At 43.8% G+C, this 20,997-nt stretch overlaps 1 protein-coding gene across 1 annotated transcript in view; it reads right to left on the bottom strand.

Moving 5' to 3' along the window:
* The window catches only part of CCDC60 (coiled-coil domain containing 60), a 201,580-nt gene that overhangs the window by 12,927 nt on the left and 167,656 nt on the right, over positions 1 to 20,997 (bottom strand). Inside the window, exons 8-12 of the mRNA XM_021007905.2 lie at positions 18,447 to 18,687; positions 12,537 to 12,618; positions 10,324 to 10,383; positions 6,975 to 7,028; positions 866 to 985 (exon numbers count right to left, since the gene is read on the bottom strand). Of these exons, the coding sequence (XP_020863564.1) occupies positions 866 to 985; positions 6,975 to 7,028; positions 10,324 to 10,383; positions 12,537 to 12,618; positions 18,447 to 18,687 (557 nt within the window). The remainder of the gene's footprint in view (positions 1 to 865; positions 986 to 6,974; positions 7,029 to 10,323; positions 10,384 to 12,536; positions 12,619 to 18,446; positions 18,688 to 20,997) is intronic.

Genomic DNA, 20,997 nt, shown 5'->3' with positions numbered 1-20,997 from the left:
TATTTCACCCCATGGAGGTAAGGTATCAGGGAAATCATCTTAGAGACAGCTGGTGGCCCAGTGAATAGTGAGCAAGACCTGAAGTCAGTAAGGCCTGAATTCAAATCCAGCCTTAGATACTAGCTGTGGAACTGTGGGAAAAGTCATTTTGCTTCTCTTTGCCTCAATTTCTACAACTGTAAAATGGGGATAATAATAACAGGGTTGTTGTGGGATCAAATGAGATGATGTTTGCAAAAAGTGCTTAGCACAGTGCCTGGCACACAGTGGGCTTTTTATAAATGCTAATTCCCTCCCCTCTCATCTTTCCTTCTTTAGGATGCCAAATTTCTCAATGACTGCCTCATTACTTTCCCATGCTACGGCTGAACTTGCCCTCATTTCAGAGTCTTTGAGTCCATGCTATTGGCAAAATTAAGATTTGGGTCAAGGCCTAGAGAGCAGCTCATAGGATTATAGACAGTGATGTGCTGCTAAATGTTTACCAGCCTCTCTCTGAAAAAGCAAGACATACTTTTAAGTGTGTGTTTTAAGTCTAGCTTACTCTTTGCATTTTGTCATCTCAGCCCTTGTACAGTGCTTGACACATAGTAAGAGTTTAACTAATACCTTTTCATTCATTCATAGGATGGTTAGCAGCTGTAAGTGACCTTGGAAGTCACCTGGTCTCACACCTTTCATTTTACAGATGAGCAAACTGAAGCCCAGACAGGTTAGGTGGGTTGCCCCCAACCTGAGAGACGAGAGGGACTGGACAGTCCCCCAGCTAGTGAGAGTCACAGGTAGGATATAACTCCTGTCTTCCCATTGAGCCTTTAAAACTCTAAGTCATGGTGCCTTTTGGCCCATCTATGGAGAGTCTTACTTGGCGAGAATTTCTAGTCTGTCCTGTAGGCAGAAACCAGCTTCCTGCGCGACGCTGAAAAACTTGGCTCTCATGTTGGCACACACGTTCATCTTGGCGTCTGACACATCAGAGGGATAGCTGCAGAGAGAGAAACATGAAAGACGAAACCATGAGGCTGGGCTAGGTTTGGGTGAGGTGAGGGCTGAAGGTTTTTTTGTCTGGCTCATTTTTTGGTCTGGGCCTTTGATTTCTCATCAGTGCGTGGGGACTTCCCAGTGTGGAAATCCCCTCTGCTGATTTGGATTGGCAATTTGGAAGCATCATGGGGGACCTAGAGGTTAAGTGACTTGCCCAGGGTCACACAGAAGGCATGTGTCATAGTTGGGACTTGAACTCAGGACTTCTGAACTCCTTGTCCAGTCCTCTGTCCTCTCTGCCACATTGCTTCTCAAGGCTCAGGTAGTCCCAGGAACTCATATGCCAAGAGACCCCCAAGAGTCAGGCTGTGCTCATTGGTCTGATCTATGTCTGGAGACATGCCTGACCAGCGCCAAACAAGAGTATTGCTTTGATTCTCCCCTTTCTATCCGTCCCCTCAAGTACAGCCAAAACTAGGATGTGGGCAACAGGACTGTGCCTCAGGGTGCTACGAGCTCCCTCCCTCTGGTGGCTACACTTCTCACCCCCTATCCCATTCCTTTGGATTTCCTGGGGGTGCACTTCCTCCTCCTGAGCACCTCCACCCCTGACAAGCTCACCCCAACCTCCTTGCCCTATAATTCTTTCTAATTATAGCAACCTCCCCCAAACTCCCCATCCTCTGGGCATCTCTGGACTTCTTCCTATGCTCAGAGACTCCCGCATCTCTTCACCAGAGATACCTCATATTGTTTTTATAGGATTTGGAAAGCAACAAAGATTTTTTGTGCCCTTCTTTATACCTTCACTTACTTAATACTTTTTGACTTGAGTTACTTCGATTAAACTACTGGGATGGTAATGCTATAGTCTGTCCTTCTGAAACCACTTGAGATCAGTGTCTAGGGTAAGTTAAATGATGATGGGGTGAGATGGTGGGGCACAGGATCCTGGCAGATGTTAAGGGCAGAGTTGATAATCAATGATCACAGAATCTCAGAGTCAGAAGGATTCTCAGACTCCACATAATCTAATTAGGACTTGAACAGGAAGCCCTTCTCCCTCCAAGGGGTTGATGATCAACAAGGGGTCGTCTAGCATCAGCATGAAGAGCCTTGTAAAGCCACTAACTCCTCAGGACATTCTGCTTTGGGACTCCTGTTGTTGAATCATTTCGGTTGTGTCAGACTCATCATGACCCTATTTGGGGTTTTGTTGATGGAGATACTGGAGTGGTTTGCCATTTCCTTCTCCGGCTCATTTTACAAATGAGGAAACTGAGGCAAACAGGGTGTAGTGACTTGCCCAGGGTCACCCAGCTAAGGAAGTGCGTGAGGCTAGATTTGAACTCAGGAAGATGAGGCTTCCTGACTCCAGGCACTCTATCCATTGAACCACCTAGCTGTTCCTACTTGAGCTCTGAGCATTTAAGAGTTTTTTCCTACACCAAGGTGAAATGTTTGCCACCTGTACCCACTGCTGTCCAACTCTTCTATCGCCCAACAGTCCTTCAGATACTTGAGGACAGCTGCAGTGTCCTCCTGTGTCTTATAACTGTTCCTCCAGTACAATGCCTTTGTTAGTGATGAACATAATTTAGCTTTACAGACAGAGGCTTGCCTCATGTAGATGCAGGGACACTATTCAGGGCTGACCTAGTCAGAACATGCCACAAAAGACTATGCTTTTGTTGCTGGCAGATGTGTGTAATAATAGCAGGAATGTGGCTCTGCCAGCTTCATATAGCCTTTTATTCTTGTCCCTGGCTTTATTTGCATGAAAACCAAAGCAGATTTGGGGAGTGAGGGAGCCTTTTAACCCCAGGCCCCACAGAGCTTCTTAAGGTGGAACCATTGAGATACAGTTTGGGGATGTGGTCTCAAAATCAGGACTTTTATAATCACTGAAAAGAATTTTCTAACCCCAAGTGAGATGGTTGTTTGGGACCAGAGGACCTTAAGCTGGTTTCAGGGGAAAGGGGATAAAAACAATGAGCTTTCATTCAGCTTTCTGCTGCCCTTGTCTGGTTGTCTTGTCTTGTCTTAGAGCCGTGCTTAGAGCAGAATGAATATAGAATCAATTTATCCTTGTAAGGGTGAGGCTTTCTAGCCTCTGAACATCTGCAGGTGGTATGAAGGCTAAATAGCTAAGAAGGCTAAATATTGTGCATTCAGTTGTTTCAATTGTGTTTGACTCTCCATGACCCCATTTGGGGTTTTCTTGGTAGAGATACTGGCATGGTTTGCCATTTCCTTCTGCAGCTCATTTTACAGATAAGGAAACTGAGGCAAGCAGAGTTAAATGGCTTGCCCAGGATGTGAGAAAAATGAGACCTTAATGCATTGTTGGTGGAGTTGTGGATGGATTCGACCATTCTGTAGAACAATTTGGAGCTATGCCCAAAGGGCTATAAAACCATGCGTACCTTTTAACCTAACAATACCATTATTAGGTCTTGCATCCCAAGAGAGAGAAAAAACAAAAAGGAAAAGGACCTATATGTACAAAAATATTTATAGCAGCTCTTTTCTAGAGGCAAAGAATTGGAAATTGAGGGGATGCCCATCAAATGGAGAATGGTTGAACAAATTGTGGTATATTATTATGATGGAATACTATGGTGCTATAAGAAATGATGAGCAGGATGCTCTCAGAAAAACCTGGACTTACATGAGCTGATGCAAAGTGAAATGTACCGTGTACAAAGTAACAGCAACATTGTGCGATGATCAGCTGTGAATGACTTAGCTATTCTCAGCAATACAATGATACAACTCTGAAGGACTTATGATGAAAAATGCTATCCATCTCCAGAGAAAGAACTGATGGTGTCTGAATACAGATAGAAGTATACTTTTTTAACTTTATTTTTCTTTAAGGTTTTTTTTTTTGGTTTATGTTTTCTTTCACAGCATGACTATTATGGAAATGTTTTGCATGACTATACATGTATAACCTACATTGAATTGCTTGCCTTCTCAATGAGGGGGGTGGGAAGGGAGAGAATTTGGAACTCAAAGTTTTACAAATGAATGTTAAAAATTGTTTTTACATGTAACTGGGGAAAAATAAGATACTAAAAAAAAAAAGAGAGAGGGACTTGCCCAGGGTCACATAGCTAATAAGTATTCAAGGCTGGATTTGAACTCAGGTCTTCCTGACTCCAGGTCTAGCACCATCTAGCTGCCCCAAAGAGGATAAATAAATAGCTGATGTCTAAAAGATGACCGAAGAGATTGCCTTGGTGATCAGCAGAGTTGCATAGTATAGAGCAATTCAGAAAAGGATGCTGGCATCACCCGAGGATACTGACAGCCCTGTAGTGCCTGAGGTGTGGCTTGGAAGTACTGAATAGTACTGAACGTCCTGGAAAGTTTTTAATAAGCCATTCTGTTCTTCTTAATTCAGAGTCAAAGACTGAGTAATAAAAGCTTAAGACTGAATCTGTGTTAGGAGGAATGAGGGCTATATTAGGAGGTGAAACACCTCTATGTTGTTGTGTGTTCTGTATGGCTCAGGTGTCCTGCAGACTGTTCAAGATTCAGAAGGAAGCTAGGGAGTAGGTTTCAAGAAGAATTCCCAGACTGTGGGAGAAATCATAGAAATTCTACTCTCTCGGTCTTCCTGTGGGTAGTGATGAGTGGGAGGGTATCAGTAATCCATGATGCTGGACTGGGCTAAGGGCATCTCTTTTCCTCCTGGCTGGGTGAGTCCAGAGCGAGATTATGGGAAATTCTAGGTGGTCTGTTGCCACACAGCCTGATATCCCATCAGTGGCCTGACACTTAGCTCAAGCCTGTTCTCTCAAATAAGTCTTGTCTCTCCTGCCCCATCCTAGAAGAATCCTTAGCCCAGCCCCAGGGCACAGAAGTAGCACTGTCCTATCACCCCTACTTTAGAGGGCAGGAGTATGAGGGGGAGTGGAAAAGGGGGAAACAGGTATACTTTAGACATGTGGATTGAAGAGATGAAGTACGGTGAAGTAAACCACACTTTTTCTTTCCTCTTCCTATTTGCCTGTGCAGTATATCTGAAATCTAGTACTAAGGCAGGCATCTTAAATCCCCGTCACCCACATGGCTCTACGGACAGATGACTGGGATGGTATATGTGTGATTGAGTAAGTTCAAGGCTGTCAGGGCCCAAGCAGAGCTGGCTCCCAGAGCCGTGTGGGAGTGAGGCTTGTAAGCCTCTAGCATTAACAACAATGACAATGACAACAACTACTACTACCACTACTACCACCACCACTACTACTACTACTACTACTACTACTACTACTACTACTACTACTACCACCACCACCACTACTACTACCACCACCACTACCACCACCACTACTACTACTACTACTACCACCACTCCTCCTCCTCCTCTTAAAATTGTGGTAAGTCGTTTGAGTTTGGAGAAAGTACCCACACGGATCCCCCCTACAATATGGCTCCCTAACCTTTGGCAGATGCCCTGGGCATCATTTCTCCTACCTGTCTCAGCCCCTTAGACATCGGTGCCCCTGACACCGTCATCTGACCTAAAGATCCAGCCTAAGGACTTTGGGCCTTGCCGTCTGACCCACTGATGCCCCATTGGGACTTCAGGACTTTCCATGCATCCTGAGGCCAGATGTGTTTTATGTGGTGTTTCTTTCAAGCAGAACACAAACTCCTGGAGAGTTGGGACTGTCTTCTTTTTCTACTTGCGTCTCCAGAGCTCAGCGCAGTGCCTCTCATGTAGTAAGGGAATGGTAAAGGCTTTTTTCATTCATTCATGCGTCTGTTCCTTCCTTCACTCATTCATATGTCTCCAAGTTGAGACCTGGCACCGTCCCCATCACCCATCTTTTCTATACTGTTCCTTCTCTCCTCTGCCGCTGCCACCACCCAGGGACAGGCCCTTATCACTGCATAAGTGGATTGTTGCAATAGTTGCTGGGGGGGTGGTGGTCCTGCCTGCTTCAAATCTCCCTACTCCAATCCAAAGCCCACTCAGCTACCAGATGAATCTTCCTAAAGTGTGGGTCTGATCACGTCACTCCTCTACTCAATAACTCTGAGGGCTCCCTGTTATCTCTAGCATCAAATGTATGTGCTGGGGAGTAGGGTGTAAGAAGACTGGAAAGGTGGGAGGGGGGCTGGGTGATGAAGGCCCCTGAATGCCAGAAGATTCTATACTTGATCTCACCTTCTGCCAGAACCATGTCCTGGTCCCCCTTAATGCCAGTGCCTCCTCTCTGAGACCACCCTCCATTTATCCTGAAGCAATCTGGTTTGTCCATAGCTGTTTGCAGGCTATCTCCTCCATTAGACTGTAAACTCCTTGAAGGCAGGGACTATTTTCCCTGTCTTTGTATCTCTAGTGCTTACTACAGTGCCTAGCACACAGCAGGCACTTAATAAATGCTGGTTGACTTGACCTGAAGCTCTCTAGATTATCAATATCCTTGATAAAATGTGGAATCCAGATCTAATATAATACTTGAAATGCGGTTCATTCAGGGCAGGCTACAACCAGACTGTTAACCGCCCCATCATGGGCATGTTTCTTAATGCAGCCTGTGATTTCACTGGTTTTTTTACCCCCAAGACTTACTTTGAGCTTGCGGTCCCCTCTGGCCCTCAGATCTCTTTTCTCCCCCCCTTTCCCCTTTCCTAATGAAATGCAATAGAGTCTCAATGACTAAGACTAACATTTCAGCAAGCAATTGGCTCGTGGCTTCTTACACACTCACACACACACACACAGTCACACACACTCACACTCACACACACACTCTCACACACACACTCTCACACTCACCCACCCACACTCACACCCACCCACACACACTCACACACACACACACACTCTCACACTCACACACACACTCACACACACTCTCTCTCTCTCTCTCACACACACACACTCTCACACTCACACACACTCACACACACACTCACACACACACACACACACTCACACACACTCACACACACTCACACACTCTGCTTACCTCTTAGGCCGCTGGATACTCTCTGTGCTGCTGCTGCTTGACTTATCGGTTATGCTGTAAGACAAAGGAAGGATAATCTTTGAAACCTTGCGGACTTTGCTTCTTGCTTGGCTCTGTGCCTCTTCTGATTCAGAGCCATGTTGATTTGTGTGAGGGGAACCAGTAGTCACAATATACAAGTTGGGCCCTGTCCTTTTCAGGACCATTCCAGGCTCATTCCCACCTCTGAGCCTTTGCTGGTGCTGTCCCTCCCTTCTGGAGTGCCTTTCCTTTTTTTTTTTTCCCTTCTGCCTACATCTTAGCCACTACCGTGGCCACTCTGCCGGAGTGCCAGCTCAGGTTCCCTTAGCACCTTATCTCATATTTTGTCTGGTGTGACTATGTTTTGACTCCCCAGATGGATAAGAAGTTCCTTGAGGATAGGGGTCCCATTTTAGATTTCTCTTGAGTCTTCAGGGCTAAAGCACTGGGTTGGGCACAGAGTAATAATGGAGGATCTATATGTCTTTGGGTTTAATAAATTTGTAAATATGTTAAATAATTGGGGTCTCATGACTAAAGTCTCCTTGGGGACCACTGCCACTTGACCTCATGCCTAGTGCTCCATCCTCCTTCCTCACCCCAAGCTACAGAACCTCTATATTCCAAGTTCATCATTGTCTAAGCTCATTGCTTTAGACCTCAGGTGTCAGCTTACTCTCTGCTAAATGTGAAGAATTGCCCCCACCCATTTTTTCTCTTTTGTTTTACCTATTAAAAACTCTACTGGTCATTATTCTCAGGTAGAGGAGAGTGGTAATAAGAGTGGAGAAGGTATCCTGGCTGGCATGTTGGAGAAGAATTTGGGGCCTTTGAGACCTTTTTAACTCACACCAAAGGCCTGGTTAGAGAGGGCCAGTTCCATCGACACAGGATTGAGTGACTTCCCAGCTCTGCCGCTAACATAGAATGGGAGCTGTGGTAAAGTCACCCCTCTGTGGTCCACAGTTTCCCTATCTGTAAAATGGGGGTGCTGTTGGCCTAGACAATCTCTAAGGTCCTTTCCATCTCTGAGATTCTATGTACAAAAGACAGATACACAGATATTGAGAGCCACAAAGGTCCCCAGGAACCATCTGGTCTGTGCCATAGCAGAGTAGAAAATCCACCCTCTACTGCAAAGAAAAGTACTCCCAAAGTGGGCATTCAATCTCTCCTTGAAGACCTTCATCGAGGGAGAACTCACTGCCTCCCTGAGATAGTCTAGTCCACTCTTGAAGCACTGTCAGACTTGGCAAATTGGCCTCTCTGTGACTTCCATTCATGGCTCCTTGTTCTGCCATCTTTCACCTGCTATCCCTTCAGATACTGGAAAGAAGCTAGCTTGTTCCTCTGCTGAGGGCTCTCTTTTCTAGGCTAGACAACCACAGCTTTTAAAATACACCCTTATAAGGCATGATCTTGAAGCCTCTTGACCACCCTTGGACTTTCTTCAGTTTACCAAGGTCCTAAAAGGTAGTACCTACAATTTAACTTGGGGTATAGTGGCTACCATGCTACACTTGGGAGCCAGGAAGATCTATCTGGATTCAAATCCTGACTCCTGCATGGACTAGCCACATGACCCCAGGCAAGCGACTTGGACTCTCTGGCCCTGTCAAATGAAGGGGCTGGATTACAAGGTCTCAAGTCCAAGTGAATGACCTGACAATGGTCCAGGTGAGATCTGATAATGGCAGAACTATGACATTCTCTCCCTAGTTCTGGGCACTATGTCTGTCGATGCAGACTGAAATCACATTTGATATTTTTGGCAGACATGTTGAGCTGTTGACTACAATTGCCCTTAAGAGTCCCTTAGAACCTCCTCACTCCCAGTAGGGCATCTACTTAGGAGGCAATTGTAATAGTCCAGGTGAGAGGTAATGAGGGACAGAACTAAGGCAGGGCAATGAAAGTAAAGAAGAATAGAGAGTCATAGATCAAGAGTTGGAAGGGACCTTAGAAATCATCTAGTTCAAGCTCCTCATTTTACATAATAGGAAATTGAGGTCCAGAGATTTTTAGTGAATTGTCCAAGGATACATGGGGTTGACAGAGTCAGTGCAAAGAGCCGTTGTGGAGGTAGACTCGATAGCACTTGGAAATTGACCAGAAGGGAGTGGGTAAGGGAGAGAGAGAGGAGTTGAAAACCACACCGAAGGTTTACCCTGGGGGTGGGAAAATGATGTCATTGGTAGGAAGAAGGAAGCCCTTAAGGCAAATAGATCTTTAGCCATGCTGAATAGTTCAGTTTGGGACATGCTGAGTTTGAGGTGCTAGCAAGAGATCTAGGGAGTGGTCTAGTGTGAAATGTGGGTCTGAAGGTCAGGAAAAAGGCCAGATCTGGGGACAGCAATGTGGGAGTGGGTGTGGTGGGCATGGGAGAGGGGGGAAATAGAGAGCATGTCTTCTTCCAACTAGACTTAAGTCACTTGGGTAGAGGTGAGTAGACTCCTGTCTACTGTTCATGCAAAATATAGAAGATAACTAAAATATGCTTGTATTTTAATAAGATTTTAAAAAAATGGTTAAAATTAGACCATCTCTAAAATACCCCTAGAGGGCAGTGAGATCCTGTTCACTTTTAAAGAAGAACCTGAATTTAAGAACACATGGAATAGCAAGCTGTGTCAGATGACCCAGAGCGTGATTTTTTAATCTATAAGACAAAGAAAATAGAGATAAATTATAATAATTATCATAAAAATTTTGCACCAATTGATGCACCTGGTCCTTTTAGTGTTAATCTCTCTCTCTTTCTGTCTCTCTCTCTGTCTCTATCTATCTCACTCTCTCTTTCTCTCTGTCTCTCTGTCTCTGTCTCTCTCTTCTTACAAAGACTTCCCTGGCCAACTGTGGCCTTTCCAATAAAATGATTTACATTCCAGCGGTGATCAAAAGGACCTGAACTCGCCTGTCTTGTAGCATTAGGCTCTGACTCTCACTGACCACATTCCCTGCCAGTCATCAGGAAGGTGAAGAGGGAACAGGGAGAGGATTGGCCCCCAGACTCTGGACCAACTGGGGTGGGGGTTGGAGGCCCCTCCCCTAGGAGGTCACTACCCTTGTCCCAGTCACTCAGGCTTACAGTCTGAGTGTCATCCCCAATTCTTCAGTTCTCATTTAGTTTCCATTTGTCTTGTATACAACTTGCTTGTACGTATTTGTTTGTTTTTTCCTCCATTAGATTGTAAGCTCCTTGAGGGCAGGGATTGTCTTTGTATTTATAGCATTAAGCACAAGTGCCTGGTACTTAAGGAGCTCTTAATAAACATCTGTTGGCTGACTGACTAACCAGTGTCGGGTAGGGCACATCACATTTACCTACCTGGATTTTTGGGCAGAATCCATCTCACTCTTCATCAAGGGCTTGAGGATGGGCACAGTGCTGTAAGACAAGAAACATTTCTTCTTAACATGGTCATAGGATCATAAGATCACAGTTGAGACTTGGAAGGGATCTTAAAGGCCACCAAATCTACAGCCTTCTTTTTATGGATTTTGCAGTTTGCAAAAGGATCCTCATGATAGCCCTATGAGGTAGGTGTTATTATTGTCCCCATTTTACAGGTGAGGAAACAGGGGCAAACAGAGATTAAGTGACTTGGCCTGGATCACACAGTCAGTAAAGAGTCTGAGGTGGGATTGAAGCCAGGTATTCCTGATTGTGAATCCAACACCGCTCTACTAGAACCCAGTAAAGTTGGCAGAACCAGATGAAAGTGTTAGTAAAATAAATAAAAATACAGTACAATGGAGACAATGTTAATTTGTGGTTTTCATGGATCTCTTTCTCTTTGAGTTTGACACCATTGCTCAGCCAATGAATCTCAAGGGTCCATGAGGGAATTACAGAATTTCCTTTTTTGGAAATTGTGGCATCCCAGAATCTCAGAATTGAAAGCAGTCTTAGCAGCCATGTAGTTGACTCTCCTCTATCTGACAAGTAACCCCTCATAACCACATATCTGAAAGGGCCAGGCTCCTGCTGGAGGACCCCAAAAGGAGTCATCCAGACTTTGTGTGAAGACCTTCAATGAGGTACGATCTTCCTAGTTACTGTGTCATGCTGTCTGGATTTCAGTCTTGCCTTGCACACAAAGTGCCTGTGCGACCCTGGGCAAGTCACATAAACCTCTCAGCTCACCAGGCAACTCTCATGGAATAAACATTGCAGAATATGGCTGACCTACATTGGTGGAGAGATTTTCCTTAGTGGGAGTTCCTTATACCATGAAATCACCTGATTGAATTAAAAACAAAAACCAAAAAACCATTTACCAAATCCAAAGTGTTTGAATTCTGTTCTGACTCGAGACAAAGGATAGACTAGTTGATTTCCTGAGATTCCTTCCTTCAAGTGGTGGGATCCCATGTCATTTCTTGACAAAGACAGAGATTATATTTAAAGGGTGGAATACTATAGGACCTGGAATCCAAGCTCACACAGGAAAAATGGGACTAGTAGTTCTACTTCTTCTCTGCTCAAATGAAATATTTGTAGCACAGTGCCTGGTACACAGTAGGAGCTTACATGCTTATTTCCTACTCCTTTCCTCCCTATGCACATGAAAACCCTAAACGTTTGGAGGTTAAGGCAGCTAGGTGGCTCAGTGGATAGAGTGCTGGGCCTGGAGTCAGGAAGACTGAGTTCAAATCCACCTTCAGGCACTAACTAGCTATGTGACTTAATGCTGTTTGCCTCAGTTTTCTCTCTGTCAAATAAGAAATGCAAATCACTCCAGTATCTCTGCCAAGTAAACTCCAGATAGGGTCAAGAAGAGCTGGACACAGTTGAAAAATGACTGGACAACAATGAAGCATCAGAGCCTGAAGCAATTCCACTGCCCAGACAACTTGTTCCCGAAACGTGTGCCCCTCCCTGGGTGTCTGGTGATATGTTTATTTTTGGGAGCCCCTGCCTAGGTCTAGGGGGAAAATGTTCTATTGCTACTTTTCTTGCTATGCTAATTTATTACAACCCTTTATTCTGCATTACTTGTGTCCTCTGCCTCACTAGTAAAAAGAAATTCATTGTTGGGGGCTTGTGGTCCATAAGTTTGAGCGTGTATGGACCCCTAGAATGCCTCAATCTGCCCATTCTGGGGACCCCACTGTGAGAAGGGGCATCTCAGAAAGAGGCATAGACCCTGATAAGGCTTCCAATATGGCTGCATTTTGTTTGTCTGCCAGGGATTTCCCTTTCTGAGTCAGTCATTCTTCGGTTGTTTCCCTGGTGTCCTGGTCCATAGGAGGCAGTTTGGAGAACAATTGGATCATATCCTTTGGGTCTGTGCTCTGTGCCCTTCCAGGGGACCGGGACATGGATTGTCCCTTAACCTGCAATCTCTGTTCTCCTGGGCTGGTAGGAGTGGGTGTTTGCCAAAGAACCAGGGTACTGTGGTGGGTGGTGGCCTGAATGTTCAGTCTCAGTGTCTTTGGGGCTTTGGCCAATCCTGGTAGCCTCTCACCTCTGTATGGATCTATAGGGAAAGGGGGACTTGCTCCCCATCCTTTCCTCAACCTAGCACGGTACACTACCTTGTAAACTTTTTGGAATCCTCTTCTGCACAGACTGTTCTCCTGGCATCTTCACGCACCATCTCCATGAGCTTTTGAAGACCTGAGGAAAGAGGGAGAGGTCATCCCATGTGATGGAAAGAAAGAAGTGGCAGGAATGTGGGACCTGGCTATCGAGCCCCATTCAGACCCTCCCTTTCCCTCTCTCCCAAGGTTATTAAGTGAAATCTGTTGCCTTCTTTACATCATTAAGCAATTGCCATCTTGAAGTGATTTTCAGGAGAAAAGGCTGGGGTTTCATTTAATGCCAGTCAAGAAAAAATGATTAAATGCTAACTATATGCCAGGGAAGAGGCAATGTGGTGCAGTGTATAGGGAGCTGGCCTGAATTCAGAATGATCTGAGTTCAAATCTTGCTGCTGACACATACTAGCTTTGTGACCCTGGGCAGGTTAACTTGTGGGTTAACCTAAGTTAAGTTCATTTAACTTAACCTCTCAGGACCAGAAACAGTCCTCTAAAACTAATTTCATAGGAGGTCCCAAGCCGCATGGTAGAGAGACTTTATTCTCAGTCTGGAAGTTCCCTAGACAAATGGAATCACTGATGTGGTGTTTAAACAGCAACAACAAATTGTTTTAGGCATTTTGCTAGGCACAAGGGGCTGACATTATCCTGGTGGGACACATATACACAGATAAGACATCACTATATGTTGTTTTTGTTCAGTTGTTTTCAGTCATGTCTGACTCTTCATGACCCCAATTGGGGTTTTCTTGGCAAAGATACTGGAGTGGTTTGCCATTTCCTTCTCTAGCTCATTTTACAGATGAGGAAACTGAGGCAAACAGGGTTAAGTGACTTGCCCAGGGTCACACAGCTAAGAAGCATCTGAGGCCAGTCCTGAATTTAGGAAGATGAGTCTTCCTGACTCCAGGTCCAGTGCTCTATCCACTCCACTACCTAGATGTTCTGTAAGGGCTTAGTGCTATATAAATGTTAGCTGAGGAAACAGATGTCAAATGACTTGCTCAGGGTCACACTGGTAGTGTCTGAGGTCAGATATGAATTCAGGTCTTCCTGACTCCAGGCCCAACGCTCTTTCCACTCTGACACCCAGCAGCCTCTGACTGCTTTCTTCACCTTCCCTCCCCTTTGAAAGTCTCAGCTGCAGAGGAAGTGAAGATTTCTGGTTTCTACCTCCTCTTCCCTGACTCACTATTCCCCATCCCCCACAACTTTAGAGGTGCCCATCACCCCTGTGTCTAGCACTCCGTGCAGGAGTGGTTGGAATGCCAATTGGTGAGAACCAGCTCGATTCCCTGGAAAGCCAGGAAACATTCTCTGAGAGGATCATTTATAAGGTTCCACATTTCCCCTTGCCTGCCACCAATTTGTACTTGAAAAGAATGCCTTTGGGCAGGGACTGTGCCCGCAAGTACAGGGCTTCATCTATCATGTAGCTGAGCTTTGATGTGCACAAAATAGGAATAGTGCCCGCCCCGTTTCCTGAGTCTAGCCTGAAAAAAAAACAACACAAAAAACCAAAAACCCAAAACCAAACCGAAACAAAAGAAGGGGGAGAGAATTCAAAGCTGGTTTGCAAAGTGGGACATTCATCGATGATGAAAGGGACCTGGAGAACTCCTGTGAAATGTAAACACGCTGGGGAAAAGTTCACAGTGTTGGTACTGGCTGCTGAGACCCAAGAAACAGGTGCTCATTCCCTTCTGTTTCCTGGGGAGGTTTGCAGGGGGACATGTGCCCACCAGTGGAGCGAAGGCTGATGTCATTAACATGTGACGGTTCTCATAGCATGGTCTGTGGAACCCTGGAGGTCCCCAGGACCCTTTCAGGGAATCCATGAGGTCAAAACTACTTCTCATAATAATTCTGTGATGTTATTCACCTACTAAAATACTCCTCCCTTTTCCAGCTACTGATCTGGGCGAGGCTAGATTTTTCTTCATGTACTTTAACCAAAAGACCATATTACCATAGATCGAATGCAGAAGCAGGTATGAGAATCCAGTTGTTTTCTATTAAGACATGTGTAAAATAATATCACTTTCCTCACTATTTTTTTCTTGGAAAATACTTTTTACGAAAATATTTATGTTAATATATAATGGATTTGTTATTGTTATATTAAATAAACTGCTATTTAAAAATTTCTCAGTTTTAATTTCTAGTATTGAAGGATATGGACCCACATAAACAAAGGCTCTTTGGCATCCTCAATAATTTCTTTTTTTTTTCCTTTTTGCTAGGCAATGGGGTTAAATGACTTGTCCAGGGTCACACAGCTAGTAGGTGTTATGTATCTGAGGCCAGATTTGAACTCAGGTCCTCCTGACTCCAGGGCCAGTGCTCTATCCACTGTGCCACCTAGCCCCACATCCTCAATAATATCTAAGCATGCAAGACTCTGGTCTTGAGACCAAAAAGGGCTTAAGAATGGCTACTTTACAGAAACCACTCCAAATACAGCTGTCTTAGTTTTAGCCAAACCACTGGACACTGACAAGTAAGACCACTCTGGCCCCTTTTCTCCAACAAATTGTCTGCTCTATCATCCCTACTCTCTCTTTTTCTTTTTTGGCTAGACAATCGGGTTAAGTGACTTGCCCAGGGTCACACAACTGGTTGAGTGTCTGAGGCTGGATTTGAACTCAGGTCCTCCTGACTCCAGGGCAGTGCTCTATCCACTGCTCCACCAACATGCCTCTCATCCTTACTCTTTCACTAATCTTCAATTGCTTCCTGTCTACTGTTTGCCTTCAAGGCTCCCCCATCCTCCAATAACCTTCATTAGTTATGCATTTGTCGCTGATAGCTTTCCTTCTGTATCTCTGCTACCTTTTGGGTCTAAACTTCTTGAGGTACCTCTAATTCCTTTCCTCTCACTCCATTTTTTAAACACCTTACACGCCAGCTTCTGACCTCATCATTCCATCCAAATTGCTGTCTCCAAAGTCGCCAGTGATCTGGTACTGGCCCGATCTAACAACCTTTTCTCAGTTCCCATCCTTCTTAACTCCTCTCTTGTTGATTATCGTCTTCTCTTTGACTTCACTTTACTCTAGGTTTTCAGGACACCAGCCTCTTCTGGCTTTCCCAACTGTCTAACAACTCCGTCTCTTTTTTCACTGATAGGTCTTTATCCTTACAGTGCCCACTAACAGTGTCTCCCACTGTTCTGGTTTTCTTCCTCTAAGGGCAGCTAACTGGCGCCACAGCATGCAGGGCCTTCAGTCAGGAAGGCTCATCTTCATAAATTCAAATCTGGCTTCAGACTCCCAGTAGCTGGGTGACCCATGGCAAGTCACTTCACCCTGTTTATCTCAGTTTCCTCATCTGCAAAATGAGCTGGAGAAGGAAATGGCAAACCACTCCAGTATCTCTGCCAATAAAAACCCCAAATGGGATCACAAAGAGTCGGGTAGGATTGAAAAAAACACTGAACGACAACTCCCATGGATTTGTCTACCATCTCCATGCAGATTATTTTCAGATTTACAGACAGCCTTGTTATAAGGCTTGTTTTGAAAACATGAATTTGTTCTAAGGCTTTGCTATATTAGGGGCAATTTGAGATTTTGTCTGTGAGAAACAGTGAGAATGCAAGAAAAGGCAATGCTTCATGATAACTCAAAGGTTGCAATCCTGGGGCAGCTAGGTGGCGCAGTGGATAGAGCACCAGCCTTGGATTCAGGAGGACCTGAGTTCAAATGTGACCTCAGACACATAACATTTACTAGCTGTGTGACCCTGGGCAAGTCACTTAATCCCCATGGCCCAACCAAAAAAAAAAAACCAACAAAAAACCAAACAAACAAAGGTTGCAATCTTTCTGATGACCACTTCATGAACAACCTTTAGGTCTTTTTCAAGTGCATATCTTCTGATGCAGTAGGACTGATGTGGGCAGAGAAGGGCTGGTCCAAACCACAAATTCTACCCCATCAAACCCAGAGCCCCTTTCAGAGTTGAGAGCAAGCAGCAACCCAAGGCTGAAGGTGCTGCTGCTATTTATGTATTTCTTAACCATCTAACTTGTATAAAAAAGCTACCATTTTTATTTGGTTTTGTTTTCCTGTTTTTTTTTTTTAACATGTCACTGATGAAGCTAGCTATACAGCAAGTTGGATAGAGCACCAGGCCTGGAGTCAGGAAGACTCATCTTTGTGAGTTTAAATCCTTTGGTGGGCTGCAGGCCTGCCTTAAAGCCATATATAAATGCTAGCTATCATTATGATTACCCACAACAGCCCTATGAGGTAGCTAGTGCAGATATTATCATGCCCATTTTACAGATGAGATAGAAGTGAGGTCAGACTTCCAGTATTTGAATTCAGGTCCAGCCCTCTAGCCACTACACCAAGTTTCCTTATGTGGACTGTAATCTATCTCTCATTAAGTCCCACCCATGTTCCTGGCTCTTCCCTCTGGGATCAGTCAGAGCTAGGCTTATCCCTCTTTAATGGGACAGACCTTCAGATCACTGAGTCAGCTGTGAACCACATTCCTTCCAGAATATTTTCATCTTTGGGTTGAAATCCCCAGTTCCTTCATCCCCTTGTGGGATAATTTTTTTTTTTGAGAATTTGGTACCCAATGGATCCATGGTTAAATGATCAGTTATAGAATGAGTGGGACAGAGAAATAAAGCTTACTTCATCTTGACCAATATTATTAATCGCCTTTGATGAGCAAGGTGAGACAGGCAAGTGTAGTATAACAGATAGAGAGCTGGTCTGGGAAGTAGGAAGACCTGAGTTCAAATCTTGCCTTTGATATATATTAGCTGTGTGACCCTGGGCAAGTCACAACCTCTCAGTGCTCTGGGTACTCCTCTAAGACACTAAACTGAATTGATTGAGGGAGTCTCTTACACGGAGTTCCCTACACCAAACCAATGAAATCACAGGTTTGGTTAAAAAAAAAAAGAAATATGGTACTGTGCTTAATGGGCACTGTCTCAGAAGGCCTCACCTTTCCCTCAAGGCCAGGCCCCTGGCAGAAATAACAGGAGCTCTCATTTCCGTGGCATTCCACAGTTGTGTAAAGCAAATTCTTCTTAACAGCCCTGTGAGGCAGGCAGTATGGGTGTTAATGTACCCATTTTACAGATGCAGTGTGTGATAGGGTCAGGGCTCCAACCGAGATGCTAATGCCGAGTTACAGAAGAGCAAATGTATTCCCCCAGGGAAGTCTCATTTTTAACAGCAGGTGGTCATTCTACATGCTGCTATGGTTGAGGAAACAAACTTATGGACAGAGCTGGTCTCAGCATCCATGTGGGGCAACCCTCTTCTTTTCTGGAGGAGAAAATGCCTTGCTGAGGTCAAACAGGTCATTAGTGTCGGAGGCTGGATCTGAGCCTGGATTTCTTCCCGCTAAATCCTGTGCTATAAAAGGGCGCCCTCTTTTAAGTATTTGTGCCTATGGACAACAAAACAAGCACGTAGTAAGCACCTACTGTGTGCTCAGAGCTTCACAAATATTACTTCAATTGATCTGGATGACAACCTTGGGATGTTGGTGCTATCGTGATCCAAATTTTAAAGTGGGGGAAACTGAGGCAGAAAGCACTGAAGTGTCTTGCCCAGTTGGATTTGAATTCAAGTCTTCCTGATTCCAGGTCCAGAACTCTACCCACTGTTACCATCTGTAACTGTCTTGAAGGGGCATCCCTGTGAGGGTGGGGGAAATGTGTCTATATCCTTATATCCCCATTGTGTGACAATGGGTTAATCATAGTCAAGACTTGAACTCAGCTCTTGTGACTCAATCAAGTCCAATGTCCCCTACACTGCCATTCTTGGTGTCTCCCAGATGATAAACACATTATTTGCCCCCTTGAGATTGGTTCACAGGGAGGCAGAGAGAGAAATAAGAAAGCGTCGGGGGATGAGATGTGGCACTCACTGACAGGAATGTTCTCCTCATCCTGCCTAGTGGATGAAGACTCATTGTCCTCGAGCTCTTTACTGCTGGTGCCCACGGTCCCTGTGCTCTGGGGCTCGTCGGAGCCAATGGGGTTCACTGACAGCATGCTGCTCTGCAGAGAGGACCCTCCGCTGGTGCGGGAAAGGCTGATGGTTGATGGCCTCCGGCTAGGCTTCCGGCTGGATGTGATCCGAGGAGCTGGGATTTTATATTTCCTGGACTAGAAGGAAGAAGGAAAAGAAATTCCCATGACAGAGTCAGATGGGGGAAAGAAATAAGGGTTGGAATCAATCAACTGATCAATAAGCATTTATTAAGCGCCTAAATGAAATCGTGCCTGCCCTTAAGGGGCTTATAGTCTATAAAAAGTGACAACATGTACACGTGTATAAAATCAATGGTTATTGGTGGGGTTTCATGTAGGAAGGGACCTTTGAGGCCATCTAGCTGAGCTTTGGTACCCCAATGGGGAGTTCCTTAAGGTCAAGGATTGTTTCATTCTGGTCTTAGATTTCTCAGTGCCCAGCTCAGGCCCTGCACATAGTAGGTATTTATACATAGGAGGTACTTATCAACACTTTTTGTTTGTTGAATTGAACCCCAGCAAGTGATGGGGAGCTGATTACCTTTTGAGGCAACCCATTCCACTTTTGATCAATACTAGACTCTGTATAGTGAAAAGTGTACTGGAATTAGATTCAGAGGTACAGAATCAGAGAGGACTTGAGGAAAAAGCACTGGAATTGAGTCAAAAGCCTTGGGTTCAAATCTCAGCTCTCCCACTTACTACCTGTATGATCTTGGGTGAACTTTGTAGCTTCTCAGGGCCTCAGTTTCCTCAGCTGTAAAATGAAAAGATTCAACCAAACACAGCTTCTGAGGTCTCCTTCAGCTCTCGATCTTTGATTTTATGGGTCTGCCTATCCTGAGTCTATTTGTTGATGCTGAGCACAGGGCTTGGCATATAGTAGGTGCTTAATAAATGCCACTAGTATATTACATTTAAGACTTCCAATTGAATTCCACAAATATTTTATGCACCTACTATGTGCATAAACGGTACTAAGCACCAGGGATACAAAAACATCATCCCTGCCTTCAAGGAGATGATATTCTATTAGAGGATACAACCTTCTTTCTGATTTATAATGACTCCCAGGTGCATCATGGTTAAGGTTTACAAAGAGCTTATAATTGCCCTATGAGCTATCTAGTGCTCATACTATGATTTCCATTTTCCAGATGAGAAATTTGAGATCTGCTGAGGCCGAATAGTGTGCTCAGGAATCGAGGAATAGGCTCAAATCCAGGGCTTCTGACGCTAAGCCCGGGGTGAAATGAGAAAATGGAAGTCAGAGACAAAATTTACCTACCTTCTAGTCTATCTGTGGGCCAGCCCCAGGACCAGGCCTCCAGCCTTTTACGTTTTTTAAAAATGTTTGGTAGAATTCACTTGCAAATCCATTGGGTCCTGATGCTTTTTTCTTAGGAAGCCCATTTATAGCCTGTTCAATTTCTTTTTTCTAAAATAGATTTATTTAACTATTTCCTATTCTGTTAATCTGGGCAATTTATATTTTTGTAAGCATTCTTCCATTTCTCTCAAATTGTTACATTTATTGGCATACAATTGGGCAAAATAACTTAATAATTTTAATTTTATTTTTACTGGTAGTGTATTCATCCTTTTCATTTTTGATACTAATGCTTTAGTTTTCTCTCTTTTTAAAAATCATACTAACCAATTATATTTTTTATTATATATTTCCTTTTTCTTATAAAAAACAACTACTAGTTTTATTTATTAATTCAATGGTTTTATTACATTCAGTTTTATTAATCTCATCTTTAATTTTTAAGATTTCCAATTCGGTGTTTAATTGGAGATTTTTAATTTGTTTTTTTTCTAGTTTTTTTAATTGCATACTTACTTCATTGATCTCTTGTTTTTCTATTTTATTGATGTAAGTATTTCATAATACAAATTTTTCTTTGATTACCACTTTTGCTGTATCCCAGCTTTTGGTACGTTGTCTCATTATTATCATTCTCTTTAACAAAATTATTTATTGTTTCTATGATTTGTTCTTTGACCCACTCACTCTTTAAGATTAGGTTATTTAGTCTCCAACTAATTTTTAATGTATGTTTTCATGGTCTTTTTAAAAATTTATTTTTATTGCATTATGCTCTGAAAAGGATGCATTTAAAATTTCTGCTTTTTTACATTCGACTATAAGATTTTTATGCCCTAATATATGATCAATTTTAATAAAGGCACAATGTACTGCTGAGAAAAAGGTATATTCCTATTACCATTCAGTTCTCTCCATATGTATTTCATATCTAGCTTATCTAAGATTCTATTCATCTCCTTAACTTCTTCCTTATTAATTTTTTAGTTAGATTTATCTAGTTCTGAGAGAGGAAAGTTGAAGCCCCCCACTATTATAGTTTTGCTATCTATTTCCACCTGTAATGCATTTACCTTTTTCTTCATCCATTTGAATACTCTTACATTTGGTGCATA

The sequence above is a fragment of the Phascolarctos cinereus genome, unplaced genomic scaffold, assembly GCF_003287225.1.
Source record: "Phascolarctos cinereus isolate Bilbo 61053 unplaced genomic scaffold, phaCin_HiC Scaffold_4;HRSCAF=312, whole genome shotgun sequence".
NCBI lineage: Eukaryota > Metazoa > Chordata > Mammalia > Diprotodontia > Phascolarctidae > Phascolarctos > Phascolarctos cinereus.
This window is presented reverse-complemented; position numbering and strand designations above follow the sequence as displayed.